This window comes from Callorhinus ursinus, unplaced genomic scaffold (genome assembly GCF_003265705.2).
Source record: "Callorhinus ursinus isolate GAN/ISIS: 27379988/994484 unplaced genomic scaffold, GSC_fseal_2.0 scaffold24, whole genome shotgun sequence".
In the NCBI taxonomy this organism is placed as follows: Eukaryota; Metazoa; Chordata; class Mammalia; order Carnivora; family Otariidae; genus Callorhinus; species Callorhinus ursinus.
In genome coordinates this window covers 1274955-1302273 of record NW_027397086.1, presented here as the reverse complement: position 1 = coordinate 1302273, position 27319 = coordinate 1274955, and the positions used below count along the sequence as shown (strand labels likewise).

At 56.7% G+C, this 27319-nt stretch overlaps 1 protein-coding gene across 4 annotated transcripts in view; it reads right to left on the bottom strand.

Annotated features, from left to right (window-relative positions):
- Window positions 1–805: 805 nt before the first annotated feature.
- RAPGEF1 (Rap guanine nucleotide exchange factor 1) overlaps window positions 806–27319 on the bottom strand; it is a 113064-nt gene continuing 86550 nt past the window's right edge. For 2 of the 4 annotated variants that reach the window (XM_073905584.1, XM_073905585.1), the window contains 15 exons: window positions 21167–21439; window positions 20199–20291; window positions 18302–18387; window positions 15270–15381; window positions 13487–13562; window positions 10954–11038; window positions 9200–9292; window positions 8118–8303; window positions 7253–7337; window positions 7017–7111; window positions 5722–5800; window positions 5529–5630; window positions 4219–4316; window positions 3252–3380; window positions 806–2996 (listed from right to left, as the gene is read on the bottom strand). In XM_073905584.1, coding sequence (XP_073761685.1) covers window positions 2846–2996; window positions 3252–3380; window positions 4219–4316; window positions 5529–5630; window positions 5722–5800; window positions 7017–7111; window positions 7253–7337; window positions 8118–8303; window positions 9200–9292; window positions 10954–11038; window positions 13487–13562; window positions 15270–15381; window positions 18302–18387; window positions 20199–20291; window positions 21167–21439 — 1743 coding nt within the window. In that variant the 3' untranslated portion in view covers window positions 806–2845. The remainder of the gene's footprint in view (window positions 2997–3251; window positions 3381–4218; window positions 4317–5528; window positions 5631–5721; window positions 5801–7016; window positions 7112–7252; window positions 7338–8117; window positions 8304–9199; window positions 9293–10953; window positions 11039–13486; window positions 13563–15269; window positions 15382–18301; window positions 18388–20198; window positions 20292–21166; window positions 21440–27319) is intronic. The other 2 variants (XM_025888279.2, XM_073905586.1) reach the window with 1 other exon arrangement.

The following is a 27319-nucleotide window of genomic DNA, read 5'->3' as shown; positions in this document are numbered from 1 at the left end:
AAATTGATGAGTGAGTGATGGTTTAAATGAATGTGCAAGGCTCTGCCTCTCACCCTGCTGGAGGGAACCGGGTGGGGCCATCACACCCCCAGAAGACTGGCCCTGTACCACCCATGGCTGGACATGGATTTGAGGTTATCTGAGCCTCCTGAACTGCTGGGTTAAGCATGCAGGTTCCTAGTCCCCTCTGGGGGTGGCAGGCTCAGCCCAGACATCCGCACTTGGCCTGTGACCTCCTAGTCACCTGCAGGGAAGTTAGGGCCAGACCAGGCTGGTTCTTGGTATTGGCAGCGAGTAGAGGACTCAGCAGCTGACTGCTTCTTTCTTTCTTGGACACTGGGAGATGGGCAGGACAGTGAAGGGGGATGACACACAGGCTGGGATTAAGTCCACGGCTCATCATGAGTGGAGGAGAGGTAGCCCACGTCAGACAGAGGGAAGACCGGAACCTATGGGGCTATTTCCAAGCCTGTGCGTGTTGCCTTGGGGGTGGGAGGGGGATGGAATCTTACAGAAGGCGTGCCTTCAAAGACCTTGCTTTAGGGGCTTTGAAAAGTAGCTCCAGGTACCTCTGTGTCCCCTGAATTCCACCCTAGAAATTTCAGTTTTACCAGACTGCTGGGGAGGGGGGAGGCGCGCAGCAAAGGACTTCTGCATTAATCCACTTACAGAGCACAAGAGCGAGGAGGGAAAATCCAGACGGGCTGGTGGACTCCGTCCCACCCTCCCCAGATGGCCCCAAGAGCCGCACACGGGTGTGGGAACTGGGACGTGTGCAGGGGCAGCTCGGATTGTCACGTGAACGCAGCTTTCATTGTGTTTATTTTCCTTTCATATAAAAGTTACAGGTTTGAAATGTCTGCAGGAAGATGCCACCATCAGCCAGGTTAGTGGGGATATATATATATATATATTACAATGTAACAGGGGCGAGGCATGGAGGAGAGGGAGGTGCTTCTGAAGACTTGGGTTCCTTCTGACCTGGCATGTGCCCACCCTTCCCCGGCTTCAGCCCCACCTGCAGGGACACCCGGTCCTGGTCCCCCAAGACCAATCACAGCCCGGCTGCGGGGCTGGCACAGGGTGGGGCAACTCCCAGAGCCAGGAGGATGTCTTAAGGAGGCGCGGGATGGGGAGCCTGTCAACCAATAAGTTAAACACATACAGCCCCTGCGGTCCTCACGCAGGGGCTACCCTGACCCACGGGCTCCCCGTCCCCCGAACACTGCTCCCTCCACCTGGCAGGGCTACCAGAAGAGAGGGGAGGGAAAGTAAAGCCCCCCCACCATCTGCTGACAGGTGCGGGAGGCGGAGAGTCCGCATCAGTACTGGGGCTGTAGCGGCGCCCGCACGTGCATGCAGCAGCATCCAGCAGAGCGATGGGAAGGGAGACGACAAGACCGCAGTGAGGGGACTCAAAGTGGGCACCAAGCCCACCCCAGCACCGCTGAAGAACAAAGACCACACGCTTTAAATAAGAAAGTGACACGTTTGGCCTGCAGCGGCCAGCCTGCTTCGCGAGGGGGCTCCACTGGCAGTTCTGGATGTCCTCCCCTCTATGTCCAGGACCCCAAAACAAGAGTGGAGAAAGCTGCTCAAAACTCAGGAAGGACTCAAAGTGACATGGTTGTTTAAGAAGTTCGATCCTGGCATTTGCTTGGCCAAGTCCCAAGCCCAGGAGAAGCAAGCACTCAGTCACGCAAACCAGCACCCAAGGGGTGTGGGGGCAGCGGCCCGGCCCGTGTGCAGGGACCTCCCTGCAAACCTGCCTCCGACGGTCCACCTCACCAGCGAGCGCCATTTCCAACAAGGAAGGTGGAGAGAGCAAGTACGCCCCGGGGTGGGAGCCGGGGCCGGTCAGCCTCAGCGGGCGCCCCCGTCCATCAGGGACCTCCCGTCCTTCCCTGGGCAGAGCTCACTGTGCACTGGTGGAAAGGGCAGGGCAGCACCCCCCCTGGCTCTGCCAGGATGGAGCAGGGTAGGAGGGGAGCCCATGGGGGCGGCGGGGGGGGGGCAGGAGATGGAGTTTAAGGCACACAGCAAGCGAAAGAAGAGGGGTCTGCCGGCCTTCCCCAAGACAGAAAGGCCCCTCCACTCTCCCACTTCACTCACCCCGGAACTCCTGGCCCCGGCTCAGGTACAACCACGTCCTCCCTTGCTCCATCTTCTTCCTAGCTCCCCGAAGCGCCAGGCGGTCGGGGACATGAAGGGACGGGAAGATGACGGTTCTGAGGGCCAGTACCGTGACGGGAGCGCCAGCCCCAGGCCTACTGGAAGGCCACCTGGTGAACCCCTCTGGGTCACATCAAAAGCTCACACCATCTTGCATTTAAAAAGCAGGACAAGGAAAGTAAAAGGAGCCTCCCCGGTCTTCTCTGCTTTCTGCCCACCCTACTGAAAGTCCCTCTGCTTCCAGGTCCCCCACCTCTCAGGGTCCTCCACTCTTGTCATTTCAGCAGGTTCAGGACCCCAGAATGTAGGGAGGGGTGAGGAGCGTCCCACTGTGCCTTGGTCTGCCCATCTCCCTGTGCGGCTCCCAAGTGGGAGGGGGGCGGAGAGAGGACAACGGGAAAGCAGAAACCGAAACCGAAACCGAAACCGAAACCGAACCCGAACCACGGGTTCACAAATCAGGACGAGACCTGCCTGCTGGCTCCACGGTGGGCCTGGCGACCGCTCCCGCGGAGGAGCGCAGCAGGAAGCTGCTGGGGCTCCTGCCCCGCACGGCAGAGGGCTGGCTGGGCCCTGGGGCCGGGACACGTGCAGCCTGCCCGGGGACAGGTGCAAAGTCCCTCCCGGTCTCGGAGCCTCTCTCGAGCGTTCTCCTCGCTCACGGCACCTACTTCTAGGTCTTCTCCTCCCGGTCTGTTTTTCTTCTTGTTATGTTCCTAGGTTTGATTTTCAGAGAAAGTTCCCACAGGGCCTCCTCCGCCAGGTGGTCGCTGAAGTCATTGAAGAAGTTTATGATGTCATCATTTCTTCGGATATCGTAGTGCCTGTGGGGGGGGCGTCCGGTCAGGGCCGGTGTGGGGCCAGCAGCCCGACGGCCCCCCCGGAGGGGCTGTGCGCACGGTCCCAGCACCAGAGCTCCGCACAGGTGGAGGGCTGGCAGCAGAAGCCTGTCGCCCCTCTACCTGCTGCCCCCACTTCTTGGGCCCATGCCCTGCACCCTCCCTGGATGTGGTGTGTGGAGAACCAGCTGGGTACAGACCCCAGTGCTCCTTTGTCCCCCCGCCCGCTCCGGCACTCACGCTTGCTGGAAGCACCGCATGCTGTCCAGAATGTTGAACTGCTGCCACCGTTTGGAAAAATTCACCTTCCCGTCAATATAGTCTGGGTTTCCCAGGTGAACAAAGGTGAGGTCCTGCAGGATAAGCCCCCTGGGAGGATGGAGAAGCCCAGTTACTGCTTCAGAGGGCACGTCTGGCCTGTGTTGGTCTCTTCCTGCTTGAACTCCTGACCTAGAAACTGTGGGTCCCTGGGAAAGCCAGCTCAGGTACGGCAGGGGAGCCTTGTAAAATTAATACATGAACAGGAAAAAAAAAATAACCCAAACCCAGGGGGGAGGCAGGCACGGACAGCCTCTTTGTTAACAGGTGCTTCTCATTACAGAGGACGCGAAGCCATAAGGGTAGCGATGGGGCCCAGACGACATGCTCCCAGGAGCCCAGCCAGCCACCCCCCAGGGGAAAGCAAGGTAGCATTCTGGGAGGGCAGCCCCCACCCCGGGCCACTGTGGAGTCTTCTGGCCCCCTCATGGAGGTTCCCAGTATCTACCAGCTTAGTAAGGGCTCTGACAACAAAGAAACCTGTCTAGCTTTGACTTTTTCCACTATTTCCTTCAGCCAATGTGACTAGGACTGCTTTCCCCAAACCCCTCATTTCCTCAATGCCATGGCTCACACTTGGGGAAACGCTCTCAGGGCTCCTGGGTGACTGACTGTAAGGTGCAGCCAAGTCTGAGGACCCTTGGTGGGGGGAAGCCTGGCAGATGCAGGAAGGAAACGGTAGCGGGACTGGGAGATGGGACAGCAGGACTGTTTTCATTGGACCCTTCCTTTCTGTTTTAAAAGTAGAACCTGCTCCTTGTTACGTAGTTTAGAGTTAAAACAGAAGTCTAATTGTCTGAGCTGGAAACCCTTAAGGGAGGATTACTCTGTCTACACCTACGTCTCCCCCAGAGCAGCCGGGGAGCAAACCTGCAGGGGCTCTACTCACAGGTAGGGGATGCAGGGTGGCTCCACCTCGGAGAGGGCGGCCCGGTAGGCGCGGAAGGAGGATGAGCTGTCGATCAGTGTACAGTACTCGGCCAGGCCCTGGGTGGGAGGGACAGTGTGAGGGCTGAGACCATGCTGGGGCCCCAGTGCCAGCCTCCGCCCCGACCCACCCGCCGCTGCCCAGCCCTGGGCCCTGCCTCAGCTACAGGGAGACTGGGCCTGCTGCGGAGAACTGGCTCCCAGGCCCGCATGTGCCTGCTGCAGAACCACGGCTCAGAGGGCCTGGGGCTGGGCCTCCTGCTGGGTGCCACCCCGCACTGTAGCCCAGGGGGGCTTGCACACCAGGAATGGGCCATCCCTGGCTCCTAGCCTGCCTTTGATCCTCGCTGCGCTCAAGGCAGAGCTGTCTAGGCTTAGCAGGTGACCTCACCGAGCTGCTGCCGCCCCTCCCACCCACTGCTTGCCTCTTCACCTTTTAGCTGCCTTGGACCCGGAGCGTCACCTCCTCAGGACCTCCTAGGTGTTTCTGTGGCAGCCAGTGTGAAGGTCCCACGCTTCTCCATACAACAGACTTTCAACTGTCTCTTTCTGTCACCCCTTAAGATAACACTTGGGTGGCCCGGCTAACACCCAGCCCCTATGGGCTTTGCCTCTCTTCTCAAGGAACCTCCCCACACAAGGATAAAGGTCTAGTTCCTTGCCAGGCCTCCCCCAAAGCCCTCCTGGTCCAGAGCGGGTCCCCTCCCCAGTGACACGACCACACTGGCCTCTGTTCTGCTGCTTGAGCGTGCCAGTCTCTAGACGTTTCTGTCCCCTCTGACCGGAATTCCCTTCCTTCCCAGCAAACTCTTCCTATTTCGGTCTTGGCGTGACTGACCCTTCCTCAGGGGACCTCCCTGACCCTTGAACGGGCCAGACGACCCCATACTTTCCCCTTTGGCAATTACCCTAAAGAAATCATCAACAGGTCTGGCCTGTTCACAGTATGTTCCTAAGGACTAATGCTGCTGGCAGCCCAGAGCAGCCCCTCCGGAAGCATGGGTGCAAGGAAGGAAGGAAGAAAGCAGCGAAGCAGGGACCCAGGTATGATCCTGCAGCCCAGGCAGCAGGACCCTGTGAGGGGACAATCCCAGCACCAACCACACCAACCACAGCCCCTCCAGGCCCAAAGATCGGAGATTAGCCACAGCAAACTGGGGGGTGGGGTTGGGGGGTGGTTGGCGGCCAAGCAGACACATGAGCACCTTCCCCAACGGCTGGCTCGCCAGAGGCCGGGCAGGGCCTCCCACCTCCTCCCTCCCCGCCACTCACCTCCGAGGTCTGCTTCTGCCACTCCAGCCTGCGGATGGGAGCCGAGTCCAGGGCTGAGAGGATGGCCAGGTAGGAGTTAAAGTTGTTCAGCTTCCGTAAGTGCTGCAGGGAGGGGGAGGCGGCCGTGAGGTAGGCCCAGGGCTGCTGGGCAGGGCCTGAAGGAGGAGACTCTGGGGAGGGCAGCCACCGTTACCTTCATGATCTTGATGAACTTCAACAGGAGCCGCTCCCTGTCCTGGGCTTTTTCTTGTAACATGATTATTGACCGGACCCTGCAGGAACCCATGGGAAAAAAAGATGGCTGAACTGACCGGTCTCCTTCTAGGAACCCCTAGGTGGTCCTAGTGGAGAGAGAGGGATGTGGACACCTGCACCACATGCCCAGGGCTTTTGAGGTGCTAAGCACAGCCCCCCCCCCCATTTCTGCTCTCGAGGAGCTCATAGCATCCCAGGGGTAGGCTGAGAGGTCACATAGCCTGATGAGGACCCCGGGCCGTGTGTGCAGATGGAGGCTTTGTAACATCCAAGCAGAGATTTCCTGACAAGTGCTGACCTGAGCACCACTGGGGCTGGAAATGCTCCTCACGTGGCCTGGAGACCCTCTGGCTTCACATGGCCACGGCCAGTCCCCTCAGAGGGGGCCCCCCCCGCACCTCCTCCTTGGAACCCCGAGGCGTGTGCTGAACCCCGAGGCGTGTGCCCAGTAGGGGGCTGGGTCGGAGGCTGGGCTCAGGGCTGTGTGCAGTTTCTGTCTGCCCTACAAGCCCCTGCCTCCTGTGGTGGCTTGCTACAGTTCAGCTCACGTTCCTGAGGAGCGGAGCACTTCCTGTGGTGGGGAGAAAAGCCGGCAAAGTGGAACATGACCCAGGTTCCCTCCAACAAGCAGTCCTCAGAGCGTTTAACAAATCTTAGATGTTCCGTCAGTGGCAGCAATGGGCGGGGTGCAGGGTGGGGTTGGATGCAGTGTGGGCTCCGTGGCTACCACGCTCTGACCATCCTCTGTTTGATGCAGAGAGGCTGGGGGCACCTTTAAGTCACATCTTGAAAAGCCAACCATTCTGTTACACATTATGGTATAAGTGTACCTTCGGGCTTCATTTTGCTTTAAGAATTCAGGCCTAATTAAAGTATTAACAGAAGGCACTCCTTTGCTGTTCTCTTTCAGGCAGCATCTGTGTGAGGCTCAGCCCTGAGGTCGCCAGGCAGTGGGGAGCTGGGCCATGACCAGCGCAGGATGGCACAGTGAACACCCCTGCCCCTGCCGCCACCTACGGCAGACATTACTAATCAATCCCGGCTCTCTTCCCTGTCCCAGGCTCCTCCTCAGCCAGCGTGCTCTCTGCTGCCTGCAGTTCCAAGTAAAGCCCAGGGTCTCGGAAGGAGCTGGGAGGAAAAGGGCACCTCCTCCTTGTGTGAAGGAGAGCACAGGGACCGAGCCAGACGTGCTGGGATAGAGAACCGGGGCTTCGCACAGCCGCCGCTTCTTACCAGTAGGACATATTGTTGAAGTGCTCCGTGAACTGGGTCAAGTTGGGGCTCTTCTCCTCATTCTGCTCTTTTGCCCAAAGCAAAACCTCAGGAATCTGAAAAAGGAAGTAGACCGGATGGAGCTGGAGCCCTATGGCTTCCCGATGACGGGCACTTTCTCCTCCTTAGGGACCAGCAGCAGCTGCTCACCCCGGGGCAAGGGACAGCCTTCTTCCCAGCCCTGCTCAACACCATACCTCTATTTTATAAAAGAGCTCAGCATCCAGCAGGGTCAGCTGCTCGGCTATTTCATGGCTGTGAAAGTCATGCAAAGTCCCCGGCCTAGAAGACAGAGGCATGAGATGAGTGGTGGGGACAGGGACAGCGGGAGCTGGCTGGGCGCCGTCCTGCGGCCTCAGAGCTGGGCGGCCAGAGCGAGCAGCCGCCCCAAGCCTGGCCTCACAGCAGGAGGACGGCAGCTTCAGAGCCGACCAGTGGCAGGGCAGGACCAGACTGCACTCCTGCTGGGGACCGTGGTGCCTCTGCCCGGTGGGTCCCATGGCTCCCACAGGCAGTTGTGCTGCCTGAGAATTCAGCCTGGCCCCACGGCCGGGGCCCAGCGGGAACAGAGATGGCTCCACAGGGATGAAGACTGAAGCACTCGCCGACAAGGAAGTGATGCTTCAACACCTATGACTAGGGCACAGGTAACAGACTAGAGCCTGTACAGGTTAGGAATGTTCAGGATGGCCTGGGGGGTGGGGGTGGTCCAGAATTCACAGCTACCACGTTAGTGCCGGGAAGACAAGAGCTGACCACAGCCCGGAATGCATTCACCTGTCCCTTGTCCTAGTAAGTGTCCCCAGGTCCTGCTTCCTCACTTCCAGGTTGAAAATGGGAGTTTTTTAAATCACCCATCATGACACCCCTGGAGGAGAGGCCCAGGCCCTCGGGAACCCACTGGGCTGTCCACAAGAACCGCCCCCCCCCCCCCCCCCCCCCCCCATTGCAGGGCCTGGTCAGAACCAGGAAGAGAGGCTCTAGGGCTGGGGAGGTGGCTACCGGGCACCACTCCTGTGGAGGAGGGCCGGAGAAGCCATGGGCAGACAGCTGGTGGCTCACCTGGCGGCCACCCCCCGGGCTGCCAGGGGCTGGTCGGAGTTGGCACACCTGAGCAGCTTCTTCTGGTCCACCTTGTCCAGGATGTTCTTCCGGAGCACGCGGGCCAGGCTGAGCTCCCCGTTGCACACCAAGCGGAAGACCAGCTCCATCAGCAGCTTCAAGATCTCTTCTGTCAACTCCACGAGGCTAGAGGGCCAAAGGCCACACAGTGAGGGGCCAAGACACGGCCCAGGAAGAGAACGGCTGCCATCGGGCCCAGAATCCACCTCAGAATACCCAAGGGTCACAGGGCAGCGACCAGCAGGTCTAGGAAACCTCTTCAGGGAAGAGAGGAAGAAAAGGTGTCGGGATGGCCACCCGGAGCCTCAAAAGCGCCAGGAAAGGTCCCGTCCTGCCGGTGACACAGAACGGCCCCGCTCTCAGCAAATGCTTGCTGGCACTGGACAAGCTCCAGGGCCCCCGTCTGGGCCCGGGGCCACGGAGACACTCCCACTCCGATCCTGCCCCAGAGGAGGCCCCTGGTCCTGCCTGGGTGGTGAATCACTACGAGGCCCCTCAGAGCGGCCGCCCACAGGCCGCTCCTGAACTCCCTCTGCACAGCACTTTCCGTGCCTGGTGGTCTCGGTGCTGGCCTGGGCTGAGGCCATTCTCCCCGCAGAAAGGAAGTGCCTTGAAGGCAGGGCCGGCAGTTTCCTTCACCACGGCTCTCCAGACCTAGGAGACTGAGCGGCTGGACGTGCACTTGTTAAGTGAATGGTGACGGTGACTGCTGAGTCTGGGGAGAGGTGGGGGTGACTAGGCTACGCTGCATGTGCGAGGGACGGCCCCCCCACGAGGAAAGCGGTGTGGCCCGTGGCTGGTATGGGTACCTGGGTCATTCTCCCCAAGGGTCTTGTTCAGGTGGGCGGGAGCAAGCCCGTATCAGAGCTGCAGGGTGGGGCTCTGTGGGCACACAGCTTGGGAGAAGCGGGGGGGGGGGGATGGGACGGGATGTCCCCAGCTCAGCAAGGAAGCCTGCAGCCCCGGTGGGGAGCCGTGAGGTGCCCCGGCCTGCCTGCCACCTCCTGGGCATAAGCACTCACCACAGCTCATCCACCACCCGCACCAGCACAAAGAATGTGTTCTTGCTGACGCGCTTCTTGAATGTGTCGGCGAAGGGAGAGAACTTCTCGTACGTGGAGCGTAGGTTAAGGAAAGCCATTCTCACACAGGCAGGGATGGGCTGAGGAGAGAGGACAGCTACTTCTCCCAGCTGCCGTTTCCAGGGTGCTTATGATGTACAGGAGCCCTGCTTCCACTGCCTTTCCGTCCAGTCCCCCCAAGCTTCCCGGGGGACTTACTGAAACGCCGCGGGCTGCCCTGCTGAGCCTCAGGTGGAAAAAGGTGGTCAAAAACCACATGCCCTAAACACCCTCTCAGTGGGACTGGGGGGGGGGTCCCCAGGTGCCTCCTGCACTCCTGCCCCGAGTTTCCTCCCAGCCGTCTCTCCGCAGCTTCAGACGCCCCTGCCCCTCAGCAGCCACACACCAGGCCACCTCTAGCTCCTCGCCAAGGTAGTGGTTTCTGCCTGGAGGGGCAGAGATTCTCGCCATCCTCTCAGACCCTGCTCTGGCTGTCCTTCCTGCTCTTCAGATATCCACGGGTGCTCAGGAAGGGGCCTCGCGCCAAGGATTGTCCCCAGAGCCTGCAGTTGCCGTGCAGGGTAGGGGCTGGGAACCTGAGCTCAGGAGTGTGTATGGGTCACTTAAGCTCTCCGAGGCTGTTTTCCTGAATCACGTAATAGGTAGTAATTTAACAGCATATGTAATACAGTAATAATATATCAAGTAGTTTTATAGCTAAGTGAGCCTTCACGTGCACGGGCTTAGCGTCCTGTCCGACGCTAGGAAGTTCTCAACAAGTGTGAGTTACTATCACTTGTTGAGCCAGGCCTGGGAGCAACTGAACGTGTGAGGCTATAGGGAACATAAGTCTCTGCAGTGGGGGCTCCTTCCATCTTGAGGGACCAGGTCCTCTAGGGCTGGGGCACGGGGACGGTGAAAGGAGCCACAGAGGTCCAGAGGAGACAAGAGGTCGAGCCTCAGGGCACGCAGGAAGGGAAGGGGGACAGCCTGGAGGACTCAGGACTTCCTGCCCCGGGTAGTAGCAGCTTCCAGCAGATGGCAGTCGTGGGCTGTGACATGGGAAGGTGGCCCGCTGTTAATAGCAGCAGCTCAGGTGAGCCTCTGCAGGAGGAGCAGGTTTGAGATAAAAGTCAATGACGCTGGGTCCTAGGGCCTGGGGTCTTCCTCAACCATTATTGCACGGTCATCCTTGAAAGGGTGAGCCCGTGAGGCAGATACGGGTGACGGGTAGGAGCCAATTCTGTCTGGACATGGTCTGTCAACTGCTGGGTCTGCCACCAGGCAGAGTGACTGTGCCTTCCCCCGAGGCTGTTCATGTGAGTCTTGGCTCCCATAAGCCCCGCACACTTGGGACCTATCACCTCAATGGCCTGGGGCTCGGCTCAGAAGCTGCAGGTGCCAGCGACCTGGGCCTCCACCGGAGCCTGAGTGCGTTCTCCCTCTTGCGGTGTGTCAGCTCCTTCTAACTCCTTTTCAGGACTTCCGAGTGACCACAACTGCTGTCGGGCAGCATACCCATGATCTGGCACCTCCTGTCATCCCACTCAGCACTCAGACAAGGAAGGAGACTGGAAGAGAAAGCCTGGCCTGAGGTCCCAAAGCTAGGGTGCGGGGGAGCCAGCAAAAAAGGCCCTCTCTCTCCTGGCTGGCTCCCAAGGCTCCATGCTGGGAGGGGTGTGGGGCCAGGGCTGGGGGACCACGGGAAAGGATATCTGTACTGCAGCTTCTTGATGAGCTCCTCCGGGGTGATGAAGGTCCTGTAGGTGGTCAAGAAGGCCTCACAGTACAACACCAAATCTAGAGCGAAGAACAACTGATGAGTGATGCCCGCCACTGGCAGGAGACAAAGATGGGCAGCTCGCCTGCCGCACATACCTGCCATCCCTGACCACACCTCAAGAGCTTCTTATCTGTCCTAAGACTCGATGATTCAAAGGGTATTAATTGTGGGCAAAGAGAAAATAATTCAAACTCATCAGCAGAATTCTGAAGCTAAATCATAGGTGATACTTTAGACGGGAGGGCCCAGGAACAAAAATCTTGGGAATTTCCACATCTTGAGAGACCTAAGATAAGGCTGTTCTTCTCTGGACACGGACCCCCTTCTCCTGTCTTCTCTCATTCATTCCCCAGCTCGCCAGGTGGAAGACGCGAGAGGGTCCCCGCTTCTCCAGCGCAGCAGTGCAGGCTCCCGTGCCCTGGCCAGTCAGCTCCAGGACAATTGAAAGCAAAAGCAACACCTGCTCCGGCATCTGGGATCTGGGGTCTGTGCAGGGGTGGGCCTGGCTGGAAGCACAGAGCATGGCCCGACAGCATCCTGCTCAGGCTCCTCCTTCCTGGATCCTAAACTCACCAGCTCCCTGCCCACTGGGACTTTTGTTCAAAGACGGGCTAGGTGAGGAGGCAGAGATGGGCCCAGCACAGGCCACTGCCTGCTTCTGGAAGAACAGATCCAAGGCTGCATGCCCTAAGCCGTGGGTGATCCAGTGTAGTACCACTAGGGTGGTCTCCGGTCCACAGGACGCCAACGGCCCAAGGAACGTGGTATGTGGCCCAGGGCCTCTGCCCCCACCATCCATCCACGTACAAATGACTTTGTTTCCCCGCAGCCTCAGAATCTCTCCGTGACTGAAATCAAGTGGAGGTCCCTGCTGGCAGCAGCGCCTCCTTTCCTGGGCACCGCTGGCCACCTGGAAGGCCCTGGACTGCCCTGCCCACGGGGCTCCCTCTGGCCGGGGCTGCAGCTGGCTGCACTGCAGGAAGCAGAGCTTGCTGCTCCAAGCTGGGGACAGAGCCAGCTCCCACTTCAGTCCTTAGGATAAAAATGAAAACTGTTCCTCTTGCCCAGCTGAGGCTGGTGCTCAGGCTCGCGTGGAGGAGGGTCTGCTGCAGAGCAGCAGAGCGAGGGCTGCTCCTGAGCATGGCCTCACGTCAGCTCCACGCATCTCCCTGTCCACTGGGGACCTCTTCAAACAGCTGGGTCAGCTGAGGTCGGGCCGGGCCGGGCCGGGGCGTGCCTGACTTTGAACTCAGTCCCCAGGACCGGGTTCTGCCCCAGTCCAAAGAAACCAGGGGTGGGGGCGCCTGGGTGGCTCAGTCGTTAAGCATCTGCCTTCGGCTCAGGTCATGATCCCAGGGTCCTGGGATCAAGCCCCACATCAGGCTCCTGGCTCAGCGGGGAGCCTGCTTCTCCTTCTGCCTCTGCCTCTCTCCCTGCTCATGCTCTCTCTCTCTATCTCTGAGTCTCAAATGAATAAATAAAATATTTAATAAATAAATAAATAAATAAACAAACAAACCCCAAAGAAACCAGGGGTGAAGAAACCCCAGAAGGCAAAACAGTGGCTACAGTGAGTTTGTTGGGGTTTCTTCTTTTTCTCTATTCTTTAAATTCTCTGCAACATGACCATTTCTGTACTACTTTCATAATTTAAAAATTCCCAGAATCATTCTGTGTAACACATTTGGGGAAATCTGCTGTAAAAATGGGGACATGGTCATATATAAAAGTAAAGTTGGTGGGTGAGGGTTTCAGGATTGGGGCATTTTAATTCTTCCCAGAACTGGCTTTAATACTGTTGTCATATCCCCTTTTTAATAACTTTCAAAGATGCAGAAGGGAGAGGAGTATGGGGAGCCCCCCACTGTGTGGGCCCTGCAGCGCCCCTCCCCCGTCCTGGCAGAGGTCAAGGTCATGGCACCTCCTCTCCCCCTTTCTGCCAGAACCGGAGGTGGAGTGAGCACGCTTTTGCTAGCACAGAGTCCACCCAACAGCAGGTCCCCTGCTTTTCCAGCCCGGTCAATGGATCAGAAGCCCGTCCTAGGACGGTGCCACCACTGCTCTAAGACCGGGCTCCGGACAGAACATGTGCCGGGGTCCGCTTGTGGAGGCCACGAGTGAAATCCTGTCTAGTGTCTGGAATAACACAGTGGGTCAGACATCAGGAAAAGCTGAAACAGCTACCTACGTGTTGCCGTAACGTTAACATCGTTGGACGTGTTGTTACTTGAGGTGCCGTTGGCAGAGAACCTAACTAGGTTCTGCACTCGCAGCAAACCCTCTGACGCCTCTGGGGGCCCTTGGGGTCGTCACTACCCTTTACCCGTGGAGGGTGCACCCTGAGAGGGCTGGTCCCATCCCCAGGGTGGGCTCTCCGCACAGTGGCCACAGGGCACCAAGACCACGTTCTAACCCCCGGAGGGCTGTGACAGAGACCAAGGCCCCTGCCCAGAGCACTGCTGCACCTTTCCTGTCTGTCTCAGTAGCGTGCACCAGTAGGATATCTCCAGACCCGCCGCGGACGTCCGGCCCGTCGTCACCCTGCAAGGACAAAGCAAAGGAGGGCGTGCAGCAGAATTCAGCCATGAAAAGAGTCGGATCAGGAAGTTGTAGGCAGAGACGAGATGACCGAGCCGCTGCACTGCGGAGAGCCCGGGGCCACCTTCCCTCTGCCCCCCCTCACCTGGGAGCAGTGTGACCGAGGGCAGAGCCTGCTCTGCACTCTGCAGACAGGACAGACCAGAACTCCTCTGGGAGGTGGACGGCCCTGGGAGCTGTCCAGACACCAGGGCACGTTGCACTGGGTCACTCCAGAGTTGGGGGACGATGGCACCATTAGATCTCTCCCTCTTCACCCACCCAGGGGGCAGGGAGGTGAGGAGGGGAGTTCTCATGCTGGGACGGTGGGACCCACAGGGAGGCAGGCAGGACGGCCACCAGGCACTCCCAAGAAGACTGTAGAGGCAGCAGGGCTATTTCCAAGTACAGTCACGTTCCTAAAACTGCAGCAAGCCATCCTAAATTTACATCTGTTTCCCCAGGTGCAAGGAGAAGTCACTTGTCATAACCTCACAAATTCTTCCACAGGGAGCCCTTAGAGGAGTGTAAAGCGTCACAAAGACGTTCAATTGTGCCTGACGTCGCTTCTATGATACCAGCTGCCCTCTGCCAATTAAGTAAAGAGTCTTACTTTCATGTGGGCAAACAGAAGCTTTAGTCCATAAGGCAGAGCGAGTGGTCAGCAGGGCCAGGAATGGGAGCCCAGCAGCACAGCACCAGGCCTGCCTGAGTGCCGCCCCCCGCCTCAACCTCTGGTTCTGAAGGAAACCAACCTCATGAGCCCCCATGGGTTCACGGCCCTCAATTTCGGAGATGCACCTGCCGCTCCAGGGCATCCGTGTTTTCACCCCTGGACTCCAGAGTCCCGAGAGCATCTTGGATTTCCAGCTAAGGCTGAGGGTAGCTATGCCCAGGACCTGATTTTTCAGAAGGACTTTCTGGCAAGGGTCATGAAGCATCACTTCTCTCTGCAGAGAAGCCAGCTGCCCCACTGTCCCCGCCTGCCCTGCCCTGCCTGTTCCGCTCGGCCCAGCCCGACACTGTGCAAAGGGCAGAATCCGCTTGCTTGTCTGTGCGTCCGTGTGTGCGCTGCCATGGAGCCGGAGCCCAGAAACACAGTCACTTCCCCAGGGCTGGGTCGGGGCTATCACATTAAGAGGCTCCTCTGTGTTTCCAGAATCGCACAAGGCCCTTCTGAGAAGCCACAGGACAGAGGCAGCTGCAGGCCAGAGATTTCTGAATCAGACTGTGCCTCCCACCAAAACTACAGTGGGTTATTTGGTCAATACAAATGTGAAGGCAGCTTATGCTAATGAGGGCTCACCACGCTCAGGCTCTATGCTGAGCACCCTACACGGGTTTCACTGTTATAATATCCTCCAGAGTCCTGTCCTCTGGGGCTTAGAGATGTGACGTGACTTGCCCAAGATGACTCTCTAGAAGTGTCAGAGAAGGGGACAGTGCACTTTCTCCAGGAGGCCATCCATTTGCCCAGGATCCTTCAGCACCCCCGGTGGGCCAGGCACAGGTCAGGATAAACGCCGTGCACAGAGCCCACGAGATGTGGGGTGGCCACCTCATGTGTTGGTGCCTTGCATGCGTCCTTCTGTTTGAGACACCTCAAGGTTACACTGTCCTCAAAGCCCCCTCACCCCTTTATGGACCAGACCGCACAAGGCCTGTACTCACCTCCTGCTTGAGTGTCAGCCTTGCCATAATCTCATTGTGGTCGATGAGGGACAGCTCATCCACTTCCTCCTCCGATCGAGCCAACTCTGAACCATCTGGTGACCTTGAGGCCCTAGAGAGAGAAGTGGTTTGTGTTGCAAGGGTCCAGCAGACCCTGGGGTCCAGAACACCAGGGGGCTGAGGTAGTGCAGCCCTTTGCATGACTCCGAGTTATGACTGCCCCTAACAGGTTCTCCTGGAACTGCAGCTCCCACGTGAAGGCCACACTGCTCCCCACCCCAGCACAGGGGGCCTGAGTGGGGGCCGGAAGCCAGGGCACGGACTGGATTTCCAGCACCACTACTAATGACTTGTGTGACCTTGGGACATTTCTTGCTCTCTGTGGATGCTCTGTCAATGGAAGGGATTAAGAAAGAGACTGGGGCGCCTGGGTGGCTCAGGGGGTTAAGCATCCGACTCTTGATCTCAGCTTAGTTCTTGATCTCAGGGTCATGAGTTCAAGTCCTGCGTTGGGCTCCATGCTGGGCGTGGAGCCTACTTTAAAAAAAAAAAAAAAGAGAATAAAAAAAAGAAAAAAACGAAAAGAAAAAAAAGATCAAGAAGGTTTCATTGAGCTATTTAAGTAAGTGATGGGATGAGTCGCTCTGTCAAGGCCACCATATGCACAGTCAGTATCCAGGGACAGGAAGAGCAAAAGGGCAAGCGGGTGGGGAGAGTGTGCATGGCTATTAATGTCGTTCCTCAAGTCTTTTCCAAGGGCCACCTTTCTGTGGGACCGAGAAGCATGAACCAGGCAGACTGGCCCTTGTCCTTGGGGTGCTGGGTGTGGCAGGAGAGACTGACGTTAAAACGAGCAGTAGGGGCAGTAGCCTGAGCAGAAAGCCCAGGCCGGTGTGAAGGGCAGCAGGCCCCTGCGGCAGGACAGCCGAGCGGAGACCTGCGGCACTGAGCAGGAGTTTGCTGGTGAAGGGGGAGGAGGAGAGAACCCCCAGCAGAGGGGAAATGTGGGGCAGCGAGGGGGCATTCCAGGAGCAGACGGATGCTGGTGTGCAGGCACCTTGCTTCCCTAGCATTTCCTCCCGTATCCCCATTTCATTCTGATGATTTCCACCGTGCTGGCCTTGCGGTCATAGGCTACATTTTTAACCCTAAGTATGTGAGACATAAAAATTTATGCCTTCAGTAAGACAAGGATGGCCCAGAGCAAAATCACACATGGTCCTGGGAGGAACCATCTGCTACATGTCCCTCCAGTGTCGGGTCTGCGCTCTGGCCTTCGTGGAAAGAGGACAACATTTTCACAATTTCTTCTAAGCAGTCAATGTGCTCATCCTTCTGTTTTTTTTTTTTTACAAAGGCCATCTGCAACTCTGAAAAATGGTGCTCTTGGGTTCAGTGCGGCTGGAGGCAGAACCCGTGGGCTCCTGTCGCTTGGCGCAGACCCCGTTTGCTACTAGGTGTTCAACTACAAAACCCATCACCCCCTGCTTAACCCGTGGGGCGATCTTCGCCTGGGTAGATGGATCAGGCAGACTCACGGATAGCACCTAGGACTGGCCACGAGCAGCCTGGGTGGGCAGCCCTCTGCAGCAGGCCCCTACAGAATGAATGCTTTCTATTTTTATCCCTGTCTCTTGCTATTTCATTTTTACCACCTCTTCAACCATTTATGCTTAGGCCTGACAAGTGGGTACTGCCTGGCTCTGCGCCCAGAACCCCAGAGGTAGCTGAACCTTGGCCTAGAGAGGCAGGAAAAGCTTGAACTTGCGGAACAGTTCCCTAAGAAGGCGATGTCAACATGACGTTGTGGACGGCAGAGTGGATCTGCAGGCCCCACACATGGAGATATTTACTAGATATTTCTAAACCTGGTCCGGTGTGACTTGTGCTAATACTGAAAAATGTTACAAAAGATTAAAGAGACACACAACTAAATGTACTGACTCCTGACTGGTCTTGGTTCTAAAAAAAATAAGCTACACAAGTTAGTTTTAGGGAGAACTGGGGAAGATGGTTTGCGTATCAGATGGTACGGGGGGGTCCATTATCACTTTTCTTAGGTGTGATGGTGGTATCGTCATCTGGTAGGCTTTTAAACTATTTTAGGAGGAGGGGTGCCTGGGTGGTTCAGTCAGTTGAGCACCCAACTCTTTTTTTTTTTTTTTTAAAGATATTTCTTTATTGAGAGAGAGCGTGAGAGCGAGCACAGGCAGGGGAGGGGTACAGAGAGAGGGAGAAGCAGACTCCCCGCGGAGCAGGGAGCCCTGTGCGGGGCTGGATCCCAGGACCCTGGGATCGTGACCTGAGCCGAAGGCAGATGCATAACTGACTGGGCCAGCCAGGCGCCCTAAGCGTCCAACTCTTGATTTCGGCTCAGGTCATGATCTCAGGGTCGTGAGATCAAGCTCTGCGTCGGGCTCTGTTCTGGATGGGGAATCTGCTTGAGATTCTCTCTCTCTCCCCCTCTTGCCCGCACCCCGACCCCCACATGCTCACACTCTCTCTCTAAAGTAAATAAGCCGTTTTAAAAAATTAAAATATTTTAGGAGGCACACTGAAGTACTCAGGGGCTGTGTGTCATGTCTGTAACTTACTTTCAAATGGTTTAATAACACAATATACACACCACATCTAGTAACTCACAGTAAGTTTTTGGGGGGGTGGTCTTTGACACCCCCTTAGTGCGCCTGAACTTGGAAGAGGCCGAGGAAGGTTGGCCTGGGATTTAAGACTGTCATGGGTCATTTGTAGAGCAGATCGTATGTGAACACATAATCAGGAAGTAAGGCAGACTGCATGCCAGAATGAAGGCCTTTAAGGGTGGGATTATCAGTGACGTATCCGGTTGACTCACACATTTCTGTACTTGCTATGTTTTCTACCCTGAACACACAGAATTGCGCGAGTCAGAAGAAAGGAAAGGGTGTACACCTCAAGCTCCCGCAGGCCCGGAGTGCTGGCGGGCAAGGGGCCGCCCTCCCCAGCCGGGCCTGCAGCTTTCAAGGAACCTGCTCCACCTGGTCACTCCCTACCTGTCACTGTCTCTGCTCTCCTTCCCGGCCGTGCTGCTGGCCGACGAGGGATCTCTGGGATGTCCGTCTTTCATAGCTGGTGATTCCTGAAAAGAGAAGTCAGTACTGGGTTTGTGACAGGTGCCCCATGCTGGGAGGATCTGTTTCCCAGCATTCCCGCCTGCAAGTGGCTTCCGAGCGCAAGTTCCTACGGAGCAATCCGACATGTGAACAAGGTAACCGTGAATGTGGTTAATGACACAGGAAGGGCAAGGCCCTCTTCGGACTAGCATCTTGCCTTTATGGACAGTGAAGGTGCCCCTACTTAGGACCTCTGTCAGCTGCCAACCTAGATGAAGCCATCTCAAGCACCTCCTAGAAGAAAGGACTGTCACGGTTGCCACTACTCGGCCAGGCTCAGCCAAGCACTGTGCTAAGGGCTTCATGTACCTCTTCTCACCTGGCCCTGACCAAGACCCTGTCTGTTCAGTGGCGTCACTGTGCCCACTCACACACAGAGACACAGGCTGGGAGCGATTAAAGGCCCTGCCCAAGACCACACAGCTAGAAGGCTACAGACTGCATTCAAACCCAGGGTTGTCTGCCTCCAAAACCTGTGTCTTTAACCACGGTGCCCTGCCGGCATGCAGCAAACCTTTGCTGACTTCCTAGTTAAACCAAGTCCTCAGGACTGCCATGTTCAACTGCCTCCCAGTATGGTTCCAAGGGGTCTAACTGCTCAAGTGCATGAGTGCAACCCCCTCTCCTCCAGCGGCCTGGCCCTGGTAATCTGGGCCCACCCCACTCAGTGACAACATGGCTATCTGGCATCCCTGGTCTGCCACCGAGGCCACAACAGAGAGCAGGGCGGCATGAATACACGGATTATCCTCAGGGACAGTGCTCTGAGGAAAAGTCAGCACTGAACGTGGTCATGGGTGGAGGGGGAGAGCCACGGAAGGCCAGCTAGGGATAGGCTCCATCGTGTGGAGGCTAAACTGGATGACGCGGGGGCACAGGTGACCAGAGCGGACAGGCGAGGAGCGAACATCGGAAGAGAAACAGCTTCCAGGGACAGGGTCAAATCCCACCGGAGTGAAAACTCCAATGTTCTATGACTTGCTAATGCCTAAAGTGGGGCTTGCTTTTGTGTGGACAGCTAAGATCCTGTGGGGATGCCCTTGGTGTGGGGGGGCATCTTACAAGGAGTGACCATACTTTTAATGGTCTGGGCCCCGTGAGCTGATCACCAGGGTGGACTCGAGTCCTCATAGCACCTCCTCTCAAGGGACTCACTATTTTTTGAAGCTTTTGAACTTGTTCATGTTTTGCTGCAGCAAAACCCAGAGAGCTGACCGCTCAGCAGAACGGCCGTATCGAGCTGGGACAGAAGTCAACCAAAGGTGGCCACATCAGGTGTTTCTCTACGCTCTCAGGAGGGAGGTGCACTAACACAGCAGGGGCTCAATGCCAGACCCACCCGGCTTCTGAGGAAGCTGTTCCTGTGGGGGTGAAGAAGAGTGCCGGGGGGGAGCATGAGGGGGCGAAGGCTCGGGAGGCTTGGTGGTGTAGGAGAAAAGACTCCCGCCCTCTGGGTAGGGGACAGAAGATGGACCTCAACACTAGAAGACAAGATAGAAAGAAATCCCGGAGAGCAACCAATGTGTGGCCAGGCCAACACCATGCTGCCTCTGCAGATTTCCAGAAGACCCCTGTGGCCTGAAGAGTGCCACACGCACTGAAAGCAGAGGGAGGACCTCCTCCAGGAGCCATGTCCTCTCCCCACGGAGCCATGCTGGCTCTCGGCAAGGCGGCAGGGCCCCAGCCTGCTAGTGACCGGGAGGCTCAGCCAGGCAGAAGCAGGGCCCAACCCTGCCAGGCCAGGCCACATGCACGAGGCAGCCCCGAGGTTACTTACTCCTCGAGAGTGAACCAGCTCCTCGCTGCCCTGGCCAGAGGAATACAGATTGACGTATTCACCCTCACCAGCCTCCTCACTGGTGTTTTCACTCTGGGGGAGACAGGATGAGAGGAAGTGCACATGTGACAGGCCCCCTAGGCAGCCGGCACGGCTCGGAGAGAGTGGCCTACCGGGCTGGCCCTGCCTGGGGCCCTCCTCCCGTGGGGAGGCAAAGGGGCAGCAGCGGGCCCTTGCTGCTCCTTGGGAAGCTTCCCCCCTGGCCAGAGAACGCTGCCGCTTTTGCCACCTCTTGCCTCTGTGTTACAGGGGACGCAACCTTCCTGCTGGATCTTCCCCAAAGGGGGGGAGGGCCATTCAAACTGCCCCAGAGGCGCACTCCTCTCTGAGCTGCCCCAGAGGGGGCTCCCAGTGCCATGGGAGCGGCAGGCCGAAGAAGGAGAGAGGCAACACCAGACAGGTCAACACGCGGCCGCGCCCTGCGCCCTGCAAGGTGGTGGCCCCGTGCCCCGATGAAGAACTCAGCGAGCGCAACGGCACAGGCAGCAGACCCTCCATCAGCACCACATACAGCAGCAGAGGCCACTACCCCTGACCTCCGTCAGGGTCCTGTCTGCATCTGTCTTCCAAACGCGTCGGTGGCTTTCTCTAACAACGCACAACCCAACGGACAAGCGGGAGCATTTTCTGCCTCATGCGCATCAGGACTGTCTCTGACTGGTCACTAATCTGTTGGTGGAAAATCAGATTCCCCATCTGACGGGAACTTCGTACGGAAGGTTCCCACTTCTGTTCTGGAGACAGACAGGCTACTACCGCACTTTGTGACCTTCCGGGGACCCGGACCTAGCCCCGCGGCTACCGGGCACGTGCCAGCAACGGGCGGTGATGGCGGGCTCGTGAGCGGCCATCCTGCTTTCTCAGAACGGGCAGCCCCACGTGGAGGGCGGTGTGTGCTGAGTTCTCACCGAAGGCGTCTGGGGCGAGTCAGTGAGAGAGATTTCGGAAGGAAGGCGGACAGTGTTCCCATGAAAGTTGCTCTCCTGAGAAGATGAGAGAGGCCCGTCCACGGTGCTGGGAGGCAGACTGGCCACGGCTGGCACCACTAAGTCAGAGCTCTGAGGCTGGTGGACGGGGGGGAAATGTGCAGAGGAAGAGGAGGTAGGCGGAAGGAAAGGCTGAGCAGAAGCTTGGCCGTGAGGCACGAAGTCCTGGGAGTAGGACCTAAACACAGACTTACACTACGGATCCGGGTGGAAGACACACAAAAACGGGAAGACGGGAAGAAGAAAACAGACAAGAGAAAAAGTCGTTAGATTAACTCAGCTGAGCTGCGGCAGGCTGTTCACAGCAATTCTGACGAGGACCACCGACCAGGCCAACCCAACCCCCGCACTCCTCTGGCCGAGGTCCCCCAACCTGGGCACATCCTCCCTTGAGAAGGGCCTGAGAACCGGCCAGCCCCTTCTTCGGCGTCTGAACAGTGGGACGTGGGCACCCGCAAAGAAGCGCCAGCCCTGCATGCTGTCCAGGTGGTCCAGCTCCGTGCTCCGCCAAACCCAACCCGTGCCCTGGTCCCTTCAGAACTTGTGGCTAAATTCAGCACGTGCACCCAGACACCTGGGTCCTATTTACTCATTTTGAATCTTCTGCATGAATCTCTGCGGTTTTATCCCTTGAAAGTCAAACACTACAGCCTTTTAAATGCCGTAATGCACCTGAAATGCTTTTGGAAGGGTTAGGCCTTAAAAATGGTTGGAAGGACTGTGCTATCAAAATGCTAAAAATTTCTGAGTTCACGCCCCTTCCCATACAATCTTTTCCTTTTTTTTTTTTTTTTTAAACAAATGAAGGGGTCTTGCAATGCTTCTGATACCACCCTACAGGGGCAAGGCTACACTCTCCCAGATTCTCATCAGGAGAGAGGTCTGGGGCGCCTGGGTGGCTCAGTTGGTTAAGCGACTGACTGCCTTCGGCTCAGGTCGTGATCCCGGAGTCCCGGGATCGAGTCCCGCATCGGGCTCCCTGTTCGGCGAGGAGCCTGCTTCTCCCTCTGACCCTCTCCCCTCTCATGTGCTCTCTCTCTCTCATTCTCGCTCTCTCAAATAAATAAATCTTAAAAAAAAAAAAAAAAGAGAGAGAGAGGTCCGGAGCCAGGCTGAGGGGTGACAGTGAATGCCCGCAGCTTCTTAGTCAACGAGCACTGTCCAGGGCCTGGGCTCTGCTGCAGGAGGAAGGACAAAGGAGCTCTGGGACCAGGGGCCACCAGGCTCAGAACCTGACAATGTCACTATGTCCCATAAAGGGCCTGACAACCTGATGCTGTCTCAGGGTAATGGGAGAGGGGCATGTGGAAGGGTCTGTATCCAAAGTCCTTGCCAGGCCCACTTTCCCACTATAGATGCCGGAATCTGACAAGAGCCAAGTTCAACGCAAATGTGCACATCACTCACTCAAACGTTCTCTGCATTTTGCCACTGGATTTCAGAACCCAGGACAAGGAAAAGGGGGGAAGAAGAAATAAAATTTCCAACAGGAGGTTAAAACCACTCACATCCTTAAGTGCTTTTACAAAGTTATACTTTGCCCTGGACTGAGAGTGGCCACAACTCAAGTGACAGGCACGCTCCCCCTCCGTCCCACCCGCTGCTGGCCTGGCCCTGGCTTCTTCCTGGCTGGGCTGATTAAAACTTCCTTTGGCTTGGATGGTTTACATCAAACTCAGGACACCTGCCCGTGGTGCCTACTCCCTCTCACACATTCTATTTCTCCATCTAACTCCCCAAATCAAGATCAACCCTGTATGTGGCCAAACGAGTCGGTGCGGAGTGCCATCCATGTTCTGAGTGACAGACACTGAAGGTTTAGCTTCTTGGTAAGAAGCTCCGTGCCCAACCTTCTTTCTGAACGAGCTGCATGAGGGGATCCCCAGCCCCGAGGCTCTCATACGGGGAGCTGAGGCACCGGAGTATCCACAGTGCCCTCACCAGCCAGGTGCCACATTTCACCAGCCTTTCCCAGCGACCACCCAGGCCTGCGGGACTCACCCTAGGCCTTGCTGGGGATGGCAGTGGGGTAAAGTGTTTGGCTTCTGGGACTCTCCCCCTCATAGTGAGGCTCTCACTGGCTGGGAAAGGCCACAGAGAAGACAGTGTGGGGGAACGCACTGGCCAGGGGATGGCAGGGCCCGGTCCTGGGAGGCCACGCCGAGGGAAGCCCACACCGCCGCTTCAGGCAGTGGCTTCGGTCTCATGCAGGGGCCCGGTTCTCAGATCTCTTGCCTGCGCATCTCCAAGGGTAGGTGCTGCCTTGAGATCTGACAGAGGCCTTTCCCTTGCGCATGAATTCAACTAGTTTAAGATCAATGTTGCTGAATGTTTGTATCTCTCAATTCATATGCTGAAATCCTAACTTGCATACATGGTGGTATCAGGACGTTATCAGGTTTGGGAGGCTCTTAAGACCTCTCATAAATGTGATTAGTGCCATATAAAAGAGGATCCAGAGAGATCCCTTGCCCTTCCACCACGTGAGAATACAATGAAAAGTCTGTGACCAGAAGGGGCACCAGCCCTGTTGGCAGCCTGACCTTGGACCTCCCGCTCTAGAACCGTGCTGTGTATTACCACCCAGTCTGTGGAACTGCGTTCGAGCAGCCTGAACAGACTGAGGCATATGCCAGCTCTTTCAAGAGCCCTGACACTGCCCTCGCTGACCGCCCCCACCCAATGTAAGCTTACTCAGCACTCGAGCAGGCCCTGCAGTGACTGAGCACCTGACGTATCTACGTACGCGGTTTCTGCACAATCACATGACGTTGTCAAGTCTGATAGGGCCTTCTGAACAAGCTCTGATCTGAGTCGGGTGGCCTACCCACACACACCGTGGGTGTCTCTTCTGGGAGATGGTACAAGGATGACTACTGAGGGCACAATCTCAAGTCACACAGACTGGGCTCTGGGCCATCTCTTTCTACCTGTGTGACCTTGGGTAAGTAACTGAAGTTCCTGAGCCTCGGTTTCTTTCTTTATTTATTTAAGTCACCTCTACACTCAACGTGGGCCTCGAACTCACGGCCCTGAGATCAAGAGCTGCACGCTCCTCCAACTGAGCCAGCCGGGCACCCTGGTTTCTTCATCTTTAAAACGGGGATGGAAACATGTAATAATGTATGTTAATTACACTTGAATAAAAAAACAAATAAAAATAAATGAACCGGGTATGAAAACACCAGCACTCCTCTCGGAGGGTCTGTGTGGATTTACTGAGCTGGCGCCCTGCAGTCCTGAGCACGGTGGTGGCACGTGATGCACACTCTCAGCTCTCCTCCCTCACCTGCCAAAGTACCAGTCTGGGAGCCACTGCAAACCACAGAGCTGAGGGGCTTCACGGGGTCTACTACCTATTTCCCCAATGAAGGACTACGTACGCACTGACTCTAATGTTATAACTGAAGCGCCCAGAATACCGCCTGACTCGCAGCAGTGTCTCGGCTCCGAGCGGGGAAGGTAACCGACAAGCTTCCCCCGCCACACTGGGAGACTGGGGACGGGCGGAGAGGCTCTGGATGCCCCCAAGGACGTGTGCTGCAGGGGAGAGGCAGCCACCAAAGAGAAGGCAAGGCGGCCGGCCCCCATCTCCAGGACAAAGCCTCCCCAGCCGGCCTGCCATCCCTCAGCAGCCCCAGCCTGTGAGCAGCTCTGGTATTCCAGCTATGCAGTCCTGCTGGCACAAAAGCCAAGCTTGAAAAATACCTTCAAGGGGGTGGGGAGATGCAAGGCACGGCTCTCTAAGCACACAAAGCACCCTCAGTGCCCCTCCTGCAACTCGGGAGGGGAGGGCCGCATTGGGGCTCATCATCACACCACTGTCCACAAGGCCAGTCTCTGCAGAAGTACTTCTAGCCTGTAAGACCACATTCTTCATCGCGGCAGGGAGAAAGGCAGGCGGGCCGCCGAGGAGAAACACCACTTCATCACTGCCTGGAGTTTACTCTAGGACCTGGCTGGTGCCTGGCTGTGCTTCTGACAGAGAGCTGTTGTGCTCTCTGTAGCAGGAATTTTTATTTATAGCCAGAGTAAGCCTGTTTGGGCTGAGGATTTTATACCACGAGGGGGGCTGCCTGGCTGGAGACTGCAGATTTCTGCGGAAAATCTGGGAGTGCCAGAGCAAGTTCCTGGGAAAGAGAGCAGTTAGGAGGGGCTGCCTGGTCCCCAATGTCAGCCTCGATCACACCATCAGTCAAAGTGCCAGCAAGGACCATCTGGGAAGGACGATGCCTGCTGGTCAGATGAGATGCTAAGGGTTTGCACAGATCATCTCATTTCATCTACACAAAGGGCTGTTATGATCCTTATCACAAAGATGAAGAAGCAGGCTGAAAGTGCAGGCCACACACCTCAAAACACACAGCTTGGCTCCTAAGAGAGGTGCGGGGGATGCCCCGCTCACCGAACATTCTGGGCATGTGACAGGCCCCAAACGTATAATCCTACAGCTCTGTGGGATACACATACTATCTGGCTAGGAGAGCTCCCTGGCTCGGTGTTTTGTGATGACCAGCAAGCAACAGGCAGGGAGCTGAGGCTTGACACACAAGCAGGGGATGCAGAGACAACATCTGCCCTCACGAGAGATGCAGGAACTGGCAATCTGCTCTTTTGAAAACAGACATGTGAACGAACCGCTGAGTCTTCTGGGTGGAAAAATGATGGCTGATAACCCAATATGTCCATGTGTGCACACGCTAGAGAAAGCAAAGCCCCCCGAAGCTGGCCAGGCGTCAGTTTTCAAGGATACGTTGTCTCCACTCTAGTCTTGGCACGAAAGATGACTAGGGATGAGCCCTGTGCTGGCAAGAAAGCAGGAATAGAGATCTTTAAATGCAAAATTCTGATTCCTCACTGTAACAGACATTCCATTTAATTCCTGTGACTGTCGGGACGAACGGTGGTGCCCGAGGGGGCAGAGAGTGCCAGCAGCCGTGGGCCAGAGCCACAGGCCAGTGACCCTGCCGGCTCTGCAGTCGCAGTGACTGGAGCTCCGAGCTTTGAGGAACTTTCAACCCTCCCAATTACGGGGCGATGCCATCATTTGAGTGAATGGACTTACTGTCATAAAGTGTCTGGGAAGCACAGAAGTTGCCAGAGATTGGTCATTACTGCATAGTCTTGGCTCAAGCAAGGCTTATGACTTCAGTGTTTCTGGATGCTGCTTACCAACACAGAGAAGCTATTGGACGGCTAGTTTTCAGGCTTACATTCGTCTCCATCATTTGTGAAGAAAACACACCCAAGGGCAACTGCTGCTTTAGTGTGGTTTGGGCTTCCTTCCCGTACGGAGAAGCACTCGGAACCACAGCTCAGCACTGGTCCTGGGCCCACACTTCCCTTAAACCAGAGACCGCGAGTGTCAATACAACACGGGGCTAAGTGCTTTCTCTTGGAAGGAAGTCAAGCTTTCAGCCACTGCACAACACCCTCCACCATCTCCGGGGGATCGGTCTCCTGGAGAGAAGCAGGCCTGGTTTGGCTCTTAAGAGAAGGAAAGTCACCAGGAAGGACCCTTGATAACATTCCTCGTCACTCTGTGTGGCACACTGGGAGGAAGCCTGCTCGATGTGTCTCCTCTCTCCTTCCTGGTCCCAGTCAACTACTCTTTACCAAAGCCTTCCTTCCGGGGGCCCCCTTAGGCCCAGAAGCAACTTCCTTCTTTGATGCCTTTGTGTTGATTTATAACAACTATGTTTTACATAACGTCAAAGGGTAAGTTTCCAAAGCCAAGCAGCAGCTTCTGAGGCCCAAGCCACCAGCACCTGCCCCGGGGACCTCTCTCTGCTCCTGGCAAGGAGAGCCACTTTTGTTGGCCCTGTTGTAGGAGTGATGGGACAGTGCTCATCAAAGAAAGGCAACATCAGCATCACCCTGGATCCAAAAAGTACCTTCTCTCTTTTTGAATAAACTTCTTAGTGGAATCTATTTTTAAAAACCATTTGAACTGGGGCGCCTGGGTGGCTCAGTCGTTAAGCGTCTGCCTTCAGCTCAGGTCATGAACCCAGGGTCCTGGGATCGAGTCCCGCATCGGGCTCCCTGCTCCACGGGAAGCCTGCTTCTCCCTCTCCC